Source organism: Centruroides sculpturatus, unplaced genomic scaffold (assembly GCF_000671375.1).
Source record: "Centruroides sculpturatus isolate CEXI.00-Female unplaced genomic scaffold, Cexi_2.0 scaffold38, whole genome shotgun sequence".
In the NCBI taxonomy this organism is placed as follows: domain Eukaryota; kingdom Metazoa; phylum Arthropoda; class Arachnida; order Scorpiones; family Buthidae; genus Centruroides; species Centruroides sculpturatus.
Genome location: NW_019384306.1, coordinates 626424 through 644736, shown reverse-complemented (window position 1 = coordinate 644736; position 18313 = coordinate 626424). Strand labels below are relative to the sequence as shown.

The window sequence follows — 18313 nt, the reverse complement described above, 5'->3', positions numbered from 1 at the left end:
ATTTACCTTATAATTCATTTAATAATTGCTTGGATAATTAGCTAATTTAATAATTATTATTATTTACTATTACTACAGTAATTAATTTTTTTTAGATTTTGTTCAGTATTTAAAAAAACTATTAAAAAAAATTGCTTGGAACAAGGTTTTAACTTGTACCTCCACTATCTAAACAGATATGCTTCAAGTTAGGTTTTCTTTATCTTTAATTATCTCCTAAATAACTTGCACATGTTCTGTCTAAATTGATAAGTAATAAGTAATTGATAAGTTATTGGTAATTTGTTTACCCAGCTTATGGAGTTATAGATTTGTCCCTTTTTTTCTAAAATTATTTGAATTTCTAAACTATTGAATTAAATTAAAAATTATCTTTAATAATAACTGTACTTCTTGTCCTTACATTAATATTATTTAACATATTCATTTTTACATAAACAAAAACAGATGTAAATTATATGATAAGCCCTAATGTATAATTTACAACAATAATATCTTGTAAAAATTTGAACCATTTCATTTCATATTTTTGTCACACCTACGATTCGGACCGAGTGAAATGAGCATGGAATTTTTCATTACTTATTCTGTGACGAAACTGAATTTTAGTCTTTTAAATTGAGATACCTAAATAAGGGTGGGCAAAATTTTCCTCTACCCCAGGCAGCTGACACCCACGCTACACCACTGAATGGCTACAATTTAATAAACCAAAATTATAACTGATTATTATTATTATAAAAGATTTGTAAAAAAGCTTTTTTTAAAGTTTAGAATTACAATTGAAAAGTTTAAAATAATTGTTTCAGATGCTTTTTATAAGAATCATGAATTGAATTTTCAAACTTCAACAATTTGAATCCATTACCTGATTGTTAACTTTTTGTTTATATATGTGTGCTTGTGAGTTGCATTTCTATAATTTATTTAAAAGATTTCGATGTTTCATAATTGCAAATTATTATATAAATATCAAAATATCAGATATTATAACAAAAAAGACATACAAAACCTGTAAAATAAAAAAATACAGTGCTGATGTCAATGAAGTTCATTCACTAGGATGACATCCATAAAAGAAAAGTTGGGGAAAATGTAGCTGTCATAAATTTAGTTTATTGTAATTAATAATGTCAATGAAGACAATGAAGTACAGTGGAACCTCGCTTAATGAGCATAATTCGTTTCAGAATCTTTCTTGTAATCCAAAACACTCGTTAAGCAAAACAATTTTTATCATATAAATTAATGTAAAATACAATAAGATGTTCCATTCCGATAAAAATACTCTAATATTTTATGTATAACATTTATTCGAAGAAAATTATACAATATGCATTGTTAAGGAGCACGAATCGTTCATCATCTTTTTTTCTAGTATGGAATGAACCAACCTGGAATGCTAATTCAATTTGCAGAAAACAAAAAATTAAAATACAGTATTTAATTATAGCCTTTACATAGTCCAAGAATTTGGCATATCGTTTGGTGTGTTTATTATATAACAGGTTAGGGTTGTTGATGTTTATACGTAATATATCTGAACACAAGTTTGGAAAAGTGTGTGATCATAAGCAACACTAAGATTCTAGGGGAACAAATGCTAAACACAGACTGATATAGCATGCACACAATCTGGGACTTTCCCTCTTCTCATCACTCATTATGTGAAACATTGCTCACTAAGTGAGTCATTTTTTTACAATTTGTTTTGCTTGTTATATGAATTACTCATTAAGTGAGGTTCCACTGTAATGTCTTACTACCATAAGTAACTCACATAGTACAAAAGGTGTCAAAAAGGTTCATTAATAGCACATTACTAAGGGGTAATGTCACCTTTTTCTGCAAGGCATTTGGGCATTGAAACTAGACAGTCCAATGTTTCTGCAGGGATTTTCTTTCCACTCCCCTTTCAAATATTTCTTGTTATTTGGTATGGGGATGTTGCTGTGAATCTTAGGTTTGAAAATTCTACAAATATTCTTGATGGATTAGATCTGGTCTTGCCATGGTAGAACACAAACACACTTATTCTTTAGCTACATTTTGTTATTTTGGTAGTATGTGGTCTTGCATTATTTTGTTGGAAAATATTTGTTCTCTTGTTATACAGTTTTTGTTACAATGAACCTAGATGCTGGTTGAGAATTAGGGTTTCTCATTTCCTGGGAAATTTGCCTCCAGCAGGATTATGGAAAAAATAATTTCTTTTCTGGGATGAGATAGTAAAATAGAATTTCATATGAATAACAAATATCATACAGGAATATCATAAATTTGAATAATTTAATTTATTTTCTAGTAAGTAACTAAAAGTGTAGGGCCAATCTCACCCATACCGACACATTAGGCTCAATTAATTTATGTTTTCCTACATTATAAGATGAAAGTAAAATAAAGCATTTCATTGGGAGTTTTAATGAACATAATAATGATTACAAAAAAATGCTATTTTATTTCTAAAGATGAAATAAAAAATATACTTATTCCATAAATTTAATGAAAAAAAGACAATTATTTTGAATTGAACAAAAAATACAACTTTTCCAAAAAACTTATTTTCAGTTAAACATAAAAAATACTACTCAAAAAATTTATGAAAACAAAAATCTCTCTCTCAAAAAAAGAAAAAAAAACATAAATTTTCATAATAAGACTTCAAAAAACAAAAATTGATACTTTGATCACTTAATCTAGTTCTCAATTTGGTCAAAAAAGACCTGCAGCTGAAAACGCCAATGGTTTGATTTTATAAATTATATTAAAATAAATTGTTGTAAAATATGAGTAATTGACTAATATAGGAGTTTCAAATAATCACACTTACAGTTACAAACAATAGGATATAAATGGGAATGCAAATTCAAAACTAAAGTGCCATGAGTGATATTTACTTTCAGTGAGTGCTCCGCTGTTCAATGATGCGCAAACACAATACATAGATATTACTATGTTTTACAAGTAGAGGTTTGTAAAACATAGGTAACAATATGCAGCATGAAACCTCAAAATTTCTCTTAGGTGAGTCTTCAAGATGCAACTTTTTATATAATAAATGATAGAAAGAAAGCCTGACATGATAAATTATTGAAATGCGAGATTTCCTGGGATTTTTCTCATAGGGAATAAATGATGGAGATCCTGGGAAAGAAACCCTATTGAGAATACATATATAGTCATCTGCCTTTATTGTTACAGTATAAAAATGTAGTCTGCCTATTCCATATGCTGCCATGTAACCCAAACCATCATAGAGGTTGCTTTTTGCACCATTTGTTTGTAACAGAAAAGTTGTTGGCTTCATCTTTCCTTCAAATAACTTTTCACCCAAATTCACTATAATATCTCAAAGATTAGTTCATCAGACTACAAAACATGTTTTCACAGAGATGATGTCTCCTACAAATGAGCTCTGGCTTATGCTACACTCTGATGTTTGTTCATTTGACTGAGAAAAGGTTTTTTTCTTGCTGTATAGAACCATATCTGCACTTCTGGATATATCAGTAAATTATTATTTCAGAAATATCTTTCCTATAGGTTTCTCTGGCCATATTGTAAGACTGGCAACAGAAAAGTGTCTGTTCTTGGCAAAGATATACAAAACAGGCAGTTTCCAAATCATCAGTCCTATTCCTGTCTGTGGCAGTTCTACAGTTCAAGATATCATAAAATGCTATATGGAGACTGGGGACATGTTCAAGTCTTGAGCAATGCTATGCTAGAAGATCTATTGTGTTTCCAAATGACCAATTCATGTACTTGCTGATCATTAGCTTGTCCTTTACCCATACTTTACTGTAGCACTGACAACTTTCTTGTAGGAGCAGCACTCAAATCCCACTGCAAGTCTCTGATGCCATCCATTTTGAAATGTGTGTACAACTCCTGGAATTTTCCATTTCTTTTATTACATTATTTTATTATTTTATAGCATTGAATGACTGAACTTCAGGGTTAGATGTTGTATTAATGCATGGGGTTTTTACATCGTACCCTTGTTTGATTTCACTTATCTAATAACTGAACACTAATTTACATTCATACATGACATAACACTTAACCTCTGATTCTGCAACTTAAATCTGCTTTGATTATTCTTTTGAGAGAATAAATATAGCAAATGAAAATCATTGACATTAGTATTATAGTTTATTCTTGTTCATTTTTGCATTTTTATGTATTTTTTTTCTTTTAATTTTGGGATATGCTTCTTGAGGCTTTTTGGGATATTCATCAAGATATGGCCAATTGTATAAATAAATAATAAAATATATCAATGAGGATTGTTGGTAATAGAACACATGTCACTAGCTATGTAACATATGTTGTGTGTGTTGCTTAGCCCTGGCATATTTAGAATTTAATATTTATAGCTTTTAATAGTAATATTTATAATATTTAGAATTTAGAATGCTATTACAAAATAATAGTGGTAAAGTAGCCTGATTTAATCTGGCAGTCATTTAGCATATTACTAAAATATCAAACTTTGGGATGTTTATATATGTATATGTTATGGACTAAGTGATTAATATGGGCATTATGAATAATGATAAACAAAATTGGGCACTGTAATAAATTTCAGGTGTTTTTAACATAATTTATCAGATTGATCGGACATTATGAATACTGCTATTACTTAGTCGGACAAAGTGATGATAATATGTTAAGGAGTGATCATCCAACGTACCCTAGCCAATCAGCACTCGCATCTCAGTTGCACATGCATATTGCATTTAGTATCAAATTTTAAATTTATGTATGATCTTGTGCAATAATTTAATTTTACTTTTGTCTCTTAAAATAGTGTTTTCTTCTTTGAAAACAGTAATGATTATGGAGCAGTCATTAAGTGATATGAATAATCGCTTCAACAACCAATTAAACAAGTTAATAGCAGGAAAAGATCAGAACAGTCAAATTTTTACAAAATCAGCATATTTGTCAATGATACAAAAAGTGAAAAAGTCAAAAATGAAAGTTATTTCTAAGTTACCAGAAGAATATCAGCATTTACATAGATATGACATTGTATCTATTGGAGATATAGAAAAATTAATTGTGCCTGTAAAAGAAGATTATGTGATTAAATATTATGTTTAGTGAAGAAATATTTCAGATATTGCATGATACCCATATTGCTATTGGCCATGGCAGTAGAAACTGTATGGAAAAAGAAATAAGTATGAAATATAAAACTATTACATGGAAGATGATCATAATTTATTTAAACTTATGTGAAATCTGTCAGAAAAAACAGAATGTTCCTAAGAAAGACTTGGTAGTTAAACCAATTTTATGTAATGAGATGAACTCTAGATGTCAGGTCAATCTTATAGATAAGCAGTCGCAAGTCGATGAGCAATATAAAGTTATATTTGTGTATGAAGACCATCTGACTAAATTCATTCAACTACAATTGTTAAAAACCAAAAGGGCTGAAGATGTAACATATGTTCTTCTAGACATTTTTACAATTTTCAGTGCACCAAGTATTTTTCAAAGCGATAATTCACCAATAATGTCATCAAAGAAATGTGTCCTGAGTTAAAAATGGTGCATGGAAAGGCACTCACAAAGTCAGGGCTCACCTCTACCATTTCTGGACATCTAGTTCCAATGGGTGACCACCCAATGGTCATCTTAAATGGTAGGTGGACCGGACACATAACTGTGCAACTTGTTGGACTGGTGGCAAATCCCTAAACTTTAGACATCAGTAGAAAGGTGTAATCAAGATATAGAAAATATGCTTAGTTCTTGGTTGGAGACTAACAATACTAAAAAATGGTCGGAAGGATTACATTTTGTACAACTGGTGAAAAATTGAGCACATCATACTGGTATAAACTGCAGTCCTTATGAGGTCATGTTTGGAGCAAAGTTGGACTAAAGAATTTTATACCTAACGAGCTGTTGACTAATGTTAATACGGATGAGGATCTAGAGACTCTTTTTAAAACTATCGACAAAGTAAGTCAAAGTTGCTCTAACTGAAAGATCAGGTACAGTCCAAAAAAACATTATAAAAGATTATTTGATAATGCTATATTATCAAATAATAGTTATATTGCTATGTGAGAGTGGCATTGAAGTTCAAAGATCTACATTGTCTTCACATGAAAAAAAATCTAACCATGCTTATTTACAAAAACTAGGATGTTATTAGTATTACAGAGTTGGTGAATGACGAAGAAAAAATCCAAACAGTTGATCCAAAAATAGAAGAAAAAATAAGAAGTGTGTCTTAAACAAGGGAAATGGCTTTGTCTAATCTTAAAAAGCAAGCAGAAAAAATGATTGATACATTAAATTCCAAATACCAACAGCTAATGTTGGTGAGACAATAAGAATTTGTGTACCAGATGTAGATCGAGCCCACAGTGATGGAAAAAATATTTTAGGTGTTGTTGTGGTTGAAGATAAAAACCTTTACAAACTGGGTACCAAACAGCATATTAAATCTATTATATTCCAGAAACCAATTTACTGTTTGTAAAGAAAACTTCATTTCTGTTGGAGATATACCAGATGCAGAAATTTCTGTTAGAGAATGTGCAAGAATGTCATCAATTTCTGGAAGCCAAGGCTATAGTCAATGCTGCTACAAAATTGGTTGCAAATCTTATAGATGCAAATGCTACAAAGAAAAAAATTATGTAATTTCAAATGTCATCAAAATTTTAATTGCTTGAATAAATAAACTAAAGTACATTTAATTTTTTTATATAATTTATGCCAAAAATGAAATTTCAGAAGTTTCTTGTAAGTTGATTTTTTTAATTGAAGTATAATTTTTTTAACAATATTTACTTTTAAAACATCATATGTTGTTTTTAAAATACTTTGAAATAATTCACAAAAAATAAATAATTCTTAATGAAAAAAGTACAGTTTTTTTAATCAAATTGCCCAAAGAGAATATAGCTGTATTCATAATGTCTGAAAGGGGAGATTGGGTCAGAGGTATGGTTAATTGGCAATGCATCTGCATGGTAAGCAGGAGTTGCAAGTTCAAGTCCTGCTCCAGGCCAATTCTTTTCTTCCAGAATATTCTAAATTATTTATTAAAAATTAATTTAATCATAATTATTAAATTTAATAAGAGATGGCACCTAACACCTACCTCTAATACCAAATTATTTAGAATTTAATTAAAAAATAATAGCAATAAAGTAGTTTGATTTTAATCTTGTAGTCATTTGGCATAATACAGTACATGTTGTAAAATATGGCACAAATTATTTATTTTTCTACACCATATTCTATATGGAAAAAAAGATTTTTATAATGAGTAGAAATTTATTTTTAAAAACTTTCTTTCATATCATAAGTAAAAATTCAGTTTTTACAACTGTTTTTTAATTGAGTAAATGAATTTTACTGATAACTTTAAAGTATTGAAATTTTTATGTAGATTACAATGATTAATAAAATGTTAGTTAGTTAAATAAAGCTTAAACTTTATAAAAAAATGTTTAAATAATTTTATTTTGAAATATATTGAAATGTCTCTCCCCATATGAAATGACCAGAAATCCTATTAGTAAACTTAATGGTGCAATAGAGAAAAACATGTGTAAAACCAGAATTGTATCAAATTTTTTTTCTATTTTGGCAGGTTTCTGTTTTGAACAGATTTTATTTTATTTTTTCTTCCTTTTTTTCAGACAGTTGTTTGTTTTTTTATAGTAAAATCACTTGCTACATTAAAAAATTTTTTATTGATAGGTTTAATTTAATCTATACAAAGTGATTGCATTATGCGATATAGCAGAAAAGAAAAAGCCATCTTAGCACTCGTATATTTGAAAGTGATTGCAGTTGAAGATGGGATCATTCAAAAGCAAGAATTCAGAATTGTTTGATTCTAAAAAGTTCTCATTTCTGAGAACCTATGCTAGGCATTTGAATACTTCAGATATGATCCTTATGAGCACATACAAGTGCAAACAAGCCAGTTTGAGTACAAAGAAGCTGTCAGAAATTCTAATTGCATTACAGTAAAACCAATATCATGTTGTTCTGTGATCTAACTTCCCAGGGAATTTTAATACTTTAATTGTTAACTTCAATCTCTGTAATTACCAATGGTGTTAACCCTTTATTACATGATCTTTATTTCTCTGAAAAGATTCAAAATTGTTCAGGGAATCTAGTTTGTCATGCTCTGAAGTGACCATTATACCTAGAGATGATTTCATTTATTTGTCTAAAAGTAGAATTTTAATTTTCCACTATACTTGATCTTCCACTACCTTTTTCTACTTTTTCTCTTCCATTTCTGAATTAGACAAGTTTCTGGCTTGTAGTAAAATTTAACATAGAAGTGGCTGTGTTCTAAAGTTTGTTTTTTCTTTATTAGGCAAGTCTCCATTTTAGACAGGTTTTATGGTATAACAAAAAATATTTCAAGTTATTAATATTTATGTCATTACTAAGTAAGAATGGTTTTATTTTTAAGTTACATTTTATCAACTTATTTTTACTGATCAGTGATATAATTTTAACCAATAGTAATGATATTCTATTATTTTGATTAAATACTTTAACAGTAATTAATTGTATTAATATATAAAATTATTATAGGAATTTATAGTTTACATTTTATGACAATTATTACAAAAAATTTTTATTGTACTATAACATCCAGTTATACATTAGACATGTACTTGAATAATTATAATTATATATATATAATTTTTTTTAATTGCAGAAAAATGCACCTGTTATCAAAGTTCTTCATTTGTCAGATACTCATTTTGATCAATACTATATGGAAGGATCCAATGCTGAATGTAATGAACCTCTTTGTTGTAGAACTGCAGATAATCAAACTATAAATCCTGATAAAAAAGCTGGAAAATGGGGAGATTATAGAAATTGTGATACTCCTCTTCGGACTTTAGAAAATATGCTAAAACACATTGTTGAAAATCACAAGGTTAGTGTTTTTGAGCATTGAAAAAAAGCAGAAATTGAGCCCCCTAGTATAAAATAGATTTTTATTTTATACTAAGGGCTCAACCTTTGCTTTTTTCAATGCTTCTTAATGCTCCTCCATATTACATTTCATAAAATCATAATTTATAAAATCATAAAAGAATTACATTTTTTATGGCCAGCTAAATAGATATTTTTTCTTTTTGTAATACTACCATATTAAGTAGATATCCACTAGGATTCCCCTTTCCTTAGCCATTTTCTAATAAGTTGTGGTTCCAGCAATAAATTAAAAATCTTGATGCAGTTTTACCAATACATATATTTATTACTCCATTTAAATATATGTATTGGTAAAACAGTATATAGAGATTTAATTTGTCACTGGAACCACAGCTGGACTTACTAGAAAACAGTTATAGAAAGATGAACCCTAGTTGATACCTATTTAATGATAGTATTACGAAAAAAATACATTTGTTTTATCTTATTTACAGTTATTTAATCAATATATAATTTAAAAGTTTATTTTTTTTAATCAAAGATAAGACAAAAGAAAATGTAATAATGCGTTACTTGAATAAAAGATTACTTAGCAGTTTTATGATTTTTGTCTACAAGACTTTCCCGTTGATATTATCTGCCACTGTCAGTTGTAAGTCTTGTAAGGAAAAGATTTTGAAGAGTTATTTTTATCCTTAATTTTTTATTATGACTTATTAAACACTTTGAGTTAGAAATGATTATAAAAATTTTCTGTGGATTGCATGTTAAGATTAATAAATAAAGAAAGTAAATATAATTTCTACAATATGGTTTCTTAATTTTTTACATATTTCAAATTTCTCTTGCCTTAAAACACAAGTATTTTTATATATAAAATAAACATTATGTAATATATCAAATATTAATGTTTTTACTTTATATAGTTCTATTGATATTGTTTTTAAAAAAATGTCCTTATTAATTATTAATATATTAAGATTTGGATTCTAATGGTTTAATTACATCATTAATTGAAAATACATTTGTTTTTAAGATAGTAAAAATTCTTAAAATATTTTATTTTTGATGTAGATTGATTATGTAATTTGGACTGGAGATATTCCTGCTCATGATGTTTGGAATCAAACACGAGCAGAACAACTTTATCTTTTACAATCTGTTTCTAAAATAATGATGAAATATATGAAAAATATACCTGTTTATCCTGCCTTAGGAAATCACGAAAGTTTTCCAGTTAATAGGTAGGTTTCAAATTATATAATTCAGTTATGTTTTGTTTTTAAATTAAATATACATTTTATAAAATAATAATGCTGATTATTTTAGATAACTTTTTCCATAAAATTCTTTTTTTTTTTATTTTTATAAAATATAGTAAAATATCAGTAGTGTTTTTATTTTTAATAAATAATTTATCTCAAGCTTATAATTTTAAATATTATAGCTTCTAAAAGAAATTTACACTTCAGTTATTGCAGTTTTGTTTTTAAAAAAATCATTTTTTTAATCACAAATTAAAACTAGAAACAAGTCATACAACCAAATGATCATTTTTAGTTCTATGTAAGATGGAATTTATATTTATAGCCAGTTTTTTATGAATTATTTTGTCTCGTTAAATATTATTTTAGTGTGACTTCAAATTTTATTTGTCAAGATAAAAAATTTTCTTATGTAAGATTGATTGTGGTAATGATATTAAAAAATTTTTGTCATTAAATAATAATAATCTAAAATTGCTATCATAATTAAATATTAATTTTTTTCTTATAGATGTAATACCATATACTATTATATAAATTTTGAAAATAATACTAATTGAAGCTATTGTAAAGAGAGCTATTGAGATTATAATTACTTTAATGATCTGTATGAATTTTTATTCTAGTGCATAAATGTCTGTAAGAAGTTCTGGATAATGAAAAATAGTTCTCATCTAAAAGTATGACATGTTTTCACTGTTCTGTTTTCATGTTGTGATGCTTTCTTGCCAAGCCAATTTTTCATTCTTCTTTTTTTTTTTTTTTTTATTTGTTAGTAATACTTTCTTCTTGACCTTACATGCAAAAATTCCTGCTTCAGAACTTCTTACAGACAATACATGGACATTCAACCACTCCTGTTATTGTGTTATATTCTATCATCAATTCCTGAAACATAGCAAATTGATGTTTTTTGGCCCAATCAACAAAGAATTTTGTAATTTTTTTGGCAAGGATGTGTGGCTGCCCACTATAGGGTAACTTATGTGTTTCCAAACATTTTAATCTTGTGGTTGTGACTAATAGTGGACTAAGAACAGTCTTTGAACAATTTGAGTTATATTTAAACCTTCCTTTTGTAATTGTTTTATATATATATGATGTTGCAATGCCCTTTTGTTCAACATTTCATAACTGTTACTTAACTTATTGTATTTATTAATACTAGATTTTGCAAAAAATGCACATTTTGCAGTAAGCATGCAGTACTTCAGAGCAGTGTTTCTCTCAACCTTTTTTGACCTGGGAAATTTTAAAATAAACATTAAAAATTCCATCACTTTTTTAAATATTACAAAATGGTTTTTTAATTAAAATAATTATATTTCTTAATGACTATATAAATATGTACTTCTGTGTTTATTTTTAAAAATAAAGCATGTAATAAATTGACATTTACTTTATTCACCTTATTCTCTGGCCACATCAGTGTTGCCAGACGTATGACAACTAAAATCAGATGTAATTACAAAGTTTTGGAAGATTTTGCATAAATTCAGCAGATTTGAATCAATTGAAATGCAAACCCTTAACTATCTCAACACAAAGAAAAATGGACTTGCATTACTTTCATAATAAGTAGTCCATATCTGAGTTACCAAATGTGTGATTTTGCCTTACCAATGACATTAATGTGTTAAATCATGTAACTTTCAACCTTCAAATTCAAAATGCATGTACATACGGTATTACTACATATAATTGTTATTTTTCTTAAAAAGCTTAGCACCATGCTCAATTTTACACCAATTTCAGAGGCAAACAAATGGTGGCACTGAAGTGAAGTTTTACAATATATATGATTTATACATCTACATGCAATAGATTTACATTTTAATAATAAATGTCATTTAAAGAAAAACTGAATAACATTTATTGTGAGTACAAATGCAAGATTCAACCATTTAAGAAACAAATGTATGTATATTGTCTAATAACAAATAAAACATTTTAGGTTTAAAATTTCCTTATCAAATTTTTTCTGTGACATTCCATGCTCAGAAATAAAATTTTTTATTATGGCAACAGTTTTCTGCAGTACTCATATTCTCAATGTACCCAATTCCCTTTTGTTTGCTATGGGGTTGTTTTCCTGCAAAGCCTTTTACGCAGTTTCTCCAACTTTCTATCCCTATTTCATTCTTCTCAAGGATCCAGAAGTTGGTGCATTAATTCTATGCTTCCTATCTAGACCCTTTTATTGAAGGAGTTAGATCTATGTTTTTACCTCTTGGCAAAATAGACATTGTCAGCTGATTCAAGAATTTGTATTTCTAACTGTATATTTATTTATATAAAATATTTGCAGAATATATAAAAACTATTCTCAATGTTGTTCAATGCATAGACACTACATGATTACTCACTCTGGAGATCTGGAGAGTTCCTTGACTAAGTCATCTCATCATTTTTTTTTCTTTTTTTTTTTTTTTTTCTTTCATGGTCTCTATTTAAGTTAGATGTTCTGACTAACCAAAAGGTTGCGATCCCACCACATAATGGAAAAGTTTTGTTGTTGTTTTGTGTCATGTGGATACTAAAGACAGAGTATTGATAGACCAATTCATTCCTATATGTAAATGGTTTAGAGATGTTTGAATGTGTGTCAGCCTTCTAAAAGCTCTCAGTTGCTTGTCTAAATTTGATCTCTTAGGCCTAGCTTGTCACATATCAATAGTAATTAATTGCATCCAACTCTGACAACAGTATTTTCCTGAAAGTGGAAAAGGCAAACTGATAACTGTTGTAAAGTTATCAGTCCAACAACATAATTGTTGATTTCTGATGGAGATATTGCATTCCATGAAATATCTCTATCAGAAATCAACTGCAGCACATGTCCTTGAGATTTGGGTTTTTATTGACATGGTCTTCTGATCATTTGTTCCAATTGGTCTCAGACCCATCTTTGCTTTCTGATTGGTATTGCACTTTTTTCCATGTAAGACCAAGTTAGATTTCAGAATCTTTCCTAGAAAGTTCTCTATCCTGATGCCAATTTCTGATTCCAACAGAAAATGGAAAATGGAAAAGTGTAATCAAAATTGATCAAACAGATTTTGAAAACAAATGCAGTTTTGTAAGCAACATAGAAGAGGCTTTGCTAATGCTCTGCCTCAATTAAAATTTCTAATACCCTTCATTTTATTAATATATTATTTTAAATAATTACTAAATATTATTTTATATATAATAAATTATATTAAAAACATTAAAATTACAATGATTTTTTTGTAGCTTTCCAATTCCTCAAATAGAGGGAAAAGATTCAATTTCTTGGCTCTATGATGAAATTGTTACTGTTTGGAAACCATGGTTACCATCAACTGTTTCTTCCACATTAGGAAAGTGAGTGAATAAAAATTATTTAACATGAATGGCTAAGAATATTTATTAAACTTTTTAACAATGTAAAATTTCAGTTTAAATGTCTACACATTACATACAAATGTCTTTACATGAAGAAAATCATGTTGAATGAGATGGTTGTTTAAATTTTTTTCTACAACATTGGAAATAAATATTGAATTATTAGGATTATTTATTTTTGTCTATATTTAAATTATTTCAGACATTATTATAGACTATTTAAAGTTTATAATTGTTTATAACTTTCAGGAATGATTTAAATTTGTATTTCTGTGAAACTTTCTTTTTATATATGGAATTTGCATTTTTCAATATTTATTTATATTTAATGAATATTTGTTATTTGTTTTATATATATATTTGTTTATTTTATATATATTTGTTTACTTTAATACATAAATAGTCTCTAATAAATAAAGATTCTCTAAATAAATAAATCAAAGTTATTGATTTAGAGACTTTCATATTTTAAAGACTTGTTTCACAATCACAGAAAATATAAATTTTTTTTTTTTTTTTTTTTACATTCAATGTACTGAAATGAGCCCTGAATGTAAAGAAATTAATTTACAGGATTGTTTGAAATTGTTCAGTTTTATACCATACTTAAGTAATTTGTTTAGACTATATTCAAAAAAATTAAATTAAATTCAGTTAAAATTTTTAACTTTAATCTTAAATTTATAGAATATATTAATATCTGTAAAGTTTAATTGACTATAATTAGTCAAATTGATATAAGGTCATGATGATATTAATTTATTGGAAGATAAAAAAAGTATTTTTGAATTATGCATTTTTTTTAATATATATTTATAATATTTTACATATATATATTTTTTGATATTTTTAAAATTTTAATTAAACATTTAAAATATCAACAAAAAAGAGAGTATTTATAGTCAAAATTTATATTATTTTATTATATATATATAGTATATATGCATTAATGTGTTAGTTAAATATTACATTTTGTTTTAACATTATTATTTTGCTTACCTTAAATTTATGCTACCTTTATATGGAAATAATTAAATAGTAATTTAAAACCTCATAATGATGATGTAATACTTTAAACAGTATTATAAGAAAAAAATTTAATTATATACTGTTGCCAAATAATTCAATTACTGTTGTAATTATTTAGCAACCATTTAGTTTTATTAAAGCTAATTTCTCATATTATTTATAATTAATTCAAAGAGTTTAATGAAACTTTTATCAGAGAATAATATGAAATGAAAAAACTGCAAAACAAAAGTTAAGAAATAAACTGGAACTTTTAACACTTATATGCACATAATACTTACTTGCTTATTCCAGCAACATTTATTTTGAATTACAAAAGTTTTTGGCCACATTTAGAGGCCTTCTTCAAGTAAACAAGCTTTTTCATTTATTGTACATTTGAAAAACAGAGAAATATTGGTTAGGTGATGTGAAGGTTTTCTAATTTTCAAAGCACAGGAAAGCACATCATATGTTAGTGTATTATTATTTATTTTACTATTTTTTATTTGTATTATTTTTATATTTGTCCTTATTTTAGTATTTTACCATATTATTTTTAATATTTAGTCTTATTTTAATATTAATCTCCAACTTTATTTTACAATTTTTTGAATTAATTCATGTTGGTTAATTTAGAATGTAAATTTTAAAAGCATTTCTCTTTATTATTATGTTATAGGAATAATAAAAAGAGAAATGTTTTTTAAACATTGTTATTAAACAAACAAAACTTATTTCTGTTGTATATATATTAATTTGTTAATTGTATGTAGTAAAAAATACAGGATAAAAGGGATGTATAAATATACTATTCTAAATTTAAATTAGGCCTATATGAAAAATATAAATTTAACTTCAATAATTGTTAAATTCATGTGACATATTTTCTAATTTTATGTGATAGTGCAAACTATATACAGGGTAATTCTAAATGATCTTGATTTCAGTGGCTGATTATGCCAGTTTAATCAAATGCAAGCAAATACGATTTTACACATACAAAAAATTTTACTTTTTGTGTATGTAAAATTGTATTTGCCTGCATTTGTGTAAAAAAATTAAAGTTTTTTATTATGAATGTTCAATGTGCGATCTTTCCATAACATGACACACATGAAGCCTATAATCAAGTTCCTGCAAATTCTGTCTAGGATGTTGGCATCAATTTCTGTGATGGCTGAAGAGTATGGTTTCACAGAAAAGTTAGTGTTTAGTGATGAAACAACAATCCACATTTATGGAGAAGTGAATAGACATAATGTACGGATTTGAGGATTACTGAAAATCTTCATTCAGTTTTGCAATACAAATGCTTTTTCTGTCAAAATTAACATCATCTGTGCTATTTTCCATCAAAAACCTTTTTTTTATCATGAGGGCACTGTGACAGGTACTAGGTATCTGGACGTGCTGGCAATGGCTATTCCTGCAGCTTGAGGAAGACAGTGCTTGCTTCATCTTTGACAGAGTTTGGCAGGAACTTGATTATAGGCTTGATTTGTGTCATGGTATGCATGGATCAGACATTGAACATTTGTAGTAGGTAAGAAAAAACTTGCTCAGTTTTCCTTTGAGTGTGTAAATTGGGTTTACCTGCATTTTGATTAAACTGAAATAATCAGTCACTGAAATAGGGAACATCATTTAGAATTATCTTGTATTATAAGGGATGGAATGTGAACTTATTTTTATTTTTTCATGTTATTTCTTTTACTTAATTTTGGGATGGAAATATAAAGTCTTGCCCTTAGCTAATCAAAATGTTTTGGGACATTTTGATTATCTAAGGGCAAGACTATATTTTCATCAAAATTAAGGTAAAATTTGGTTTACTGGAAATCCACCTGATAATAAGTCAACATACAGAACATATCATCAGATTGAGAGAATATTTGTTTAGTTTGCATGCAGTTTATTTTCTCTAATTGAAGTTTGATGTTAAAAATTGACTAATGTATTTATGGAAAAATGATGATACAAAAAAATATTAAATTTTATTATTATTAAAGCATGTCAAATGTCAAATTTTTTCTCATCAATGAAAGTGTAAATGAGCACAAGTGACCAAAACTATTGTGGCATTATTCATTACTGTAACTAGATCAATGAAAGAATTGACAAAATTAGATGAAGCTTGGGTGGCAAAGGCGAGCTATCTTTTTATTTGTATTGGATTGTGGAAGCATTGTTTTTTTATATAGGAATTGATTTTTGTCATGATTAAATATTCAAAATCCATTTTATTTTTTTAATATGTTTAACTAAGTAAAAATTCTTTGTTCATTGCAATTGTTGGTTAATAAATTTTTGGATTTGTTTTTAATTCATTTTGTTAATTTTTTTTTTTAATTCCTATCAGATCATGTTCTAAATTTTGAAGTTTGATTTTCTGTAAACTTGCAATATGGCATCATGTATTAAATTACTTTGAACATAGAGAAAAAATTTTATTTATTATTCTTAGCATGGTAGAATTAATAATAGTAGATTAAAGTATCTATAAACAATCAATGTTAATTTCAGAAAACAAACTAAAATTTATACTTATTTATTTTATTCTTTAATAATAGAAGTTTCATTTTATTTTAGAGGAGCTTATTATTCTATCAAAGTAAAACCTGATTTTCGTATTGTTTCCATTAATATGAATTACTGTAACACCCAGAACTGGTAAGTAGTTTTGTCAGTTTTTAATAACTTAAGCATTAATGGTTTATTCTGCTTAATATTTATTCAAAAATCTATAGAATATTTTGAGATAGTGAATAGATTGTTTGAAATATTCTATTGTTCTATAGATTTGAAATATAAACAGTTGTTTATAAAATTATATGGAGTCTTCCGAAAAGAATGTTACCATTTAAATTACTGTAATTATATTAATTATTATCCAAGAAGTATTCAGTGTACACTAATTATAGTTTCTGCTGCTGTCTGAGTTTCATCTCTCATCTGCCTTCAAACGTCTTGTTGTCTACTACATCTAGGAAGTGCCATTAACAAAAATGGAGACTCCACAACAGAGAAGTTTTCAAAGTAGGAATCACTCATCAATGTGCTACATGATTGAGCTGTAGGGGCCATAGAATTGTGGCTGCTATGGGAGAAGCGACAACAGATATACTGTAGCGAGTGTAGGAAGTAGCAGTTTGATGTAGGCCATGTGACATAATGTGAACTCATTAAGAAATTGTAGAAGGCAAATGTGAAACTTGGACAGTTTTCCAATGTTTTAATGTACATTATAACATTCTCAGATGATAATTAACATAATTGCAATAATTTAAAATGCTAACATTCTTTTTGATGACACTGTATTAAAAATTAACTTTAATACTAGCTAGAATAGTCTAGTAATACACAATCTGCTAATTTTTGTTTGTAATTTATTTGTTTGAAAATGTGTAATAAATTGACAATATTTTACTTCTTATTTAAATTCTAAAATTGATTTTAATCTTTGTTGTAACATCTAGAATATATATAATTTTAATAAAAATTTTGATGTGAATTACAACTATGGTGTGCTTGGCAGGTAGAATGTAATGTTATATAACTCTGTAGCAAATGATTGTAGAAAGATTATTTAGGTGTCATTAGAAAGAGAATTGAAAAATGAAGAACCACATATTTTTGATTTTTCAAAAAGTGAATAGTTTTAGAGATATTGCAATTTAAAGTTTATATACATTCTATGCTCTACTGTTTTCTGCAAC

At 27.0% G+C, this 18313-nt stretch overlaps 1 protein-coding gene across 3 annotated transcripts in view; it reads left to right on the top strand.

Annotated features, from left to right (window-relative positions):
* LOC111619305 (sphingomyelin phosphodiesterase-like) overlaps positions 1-18313 on the top strand; it is a 62865-nt gene that overhangs the window by 28299 nt on the left and 16253 nt on the right. For all 3 annotated transcript variants that reach the window (XM_023361017.1, XM_023361009.1, XM_023361023.1), the window contains 4 exons: positions 8723-8950; positions 10027-10196; positions 13455-13565; positions 17187-17267. In XM_023361017.1, coding sequence (XP_023216785.1) covers positions 8723-8950; positions 10027-10196; positions 13455-13565; positions 17187-17267 — 590 coding nt within the window. The remainder of the gene's footprint in view (positions 1-8722; positions 8951-10026; positions 10197-13454; positions 13566-17186; positions 17268-18313) is intronic.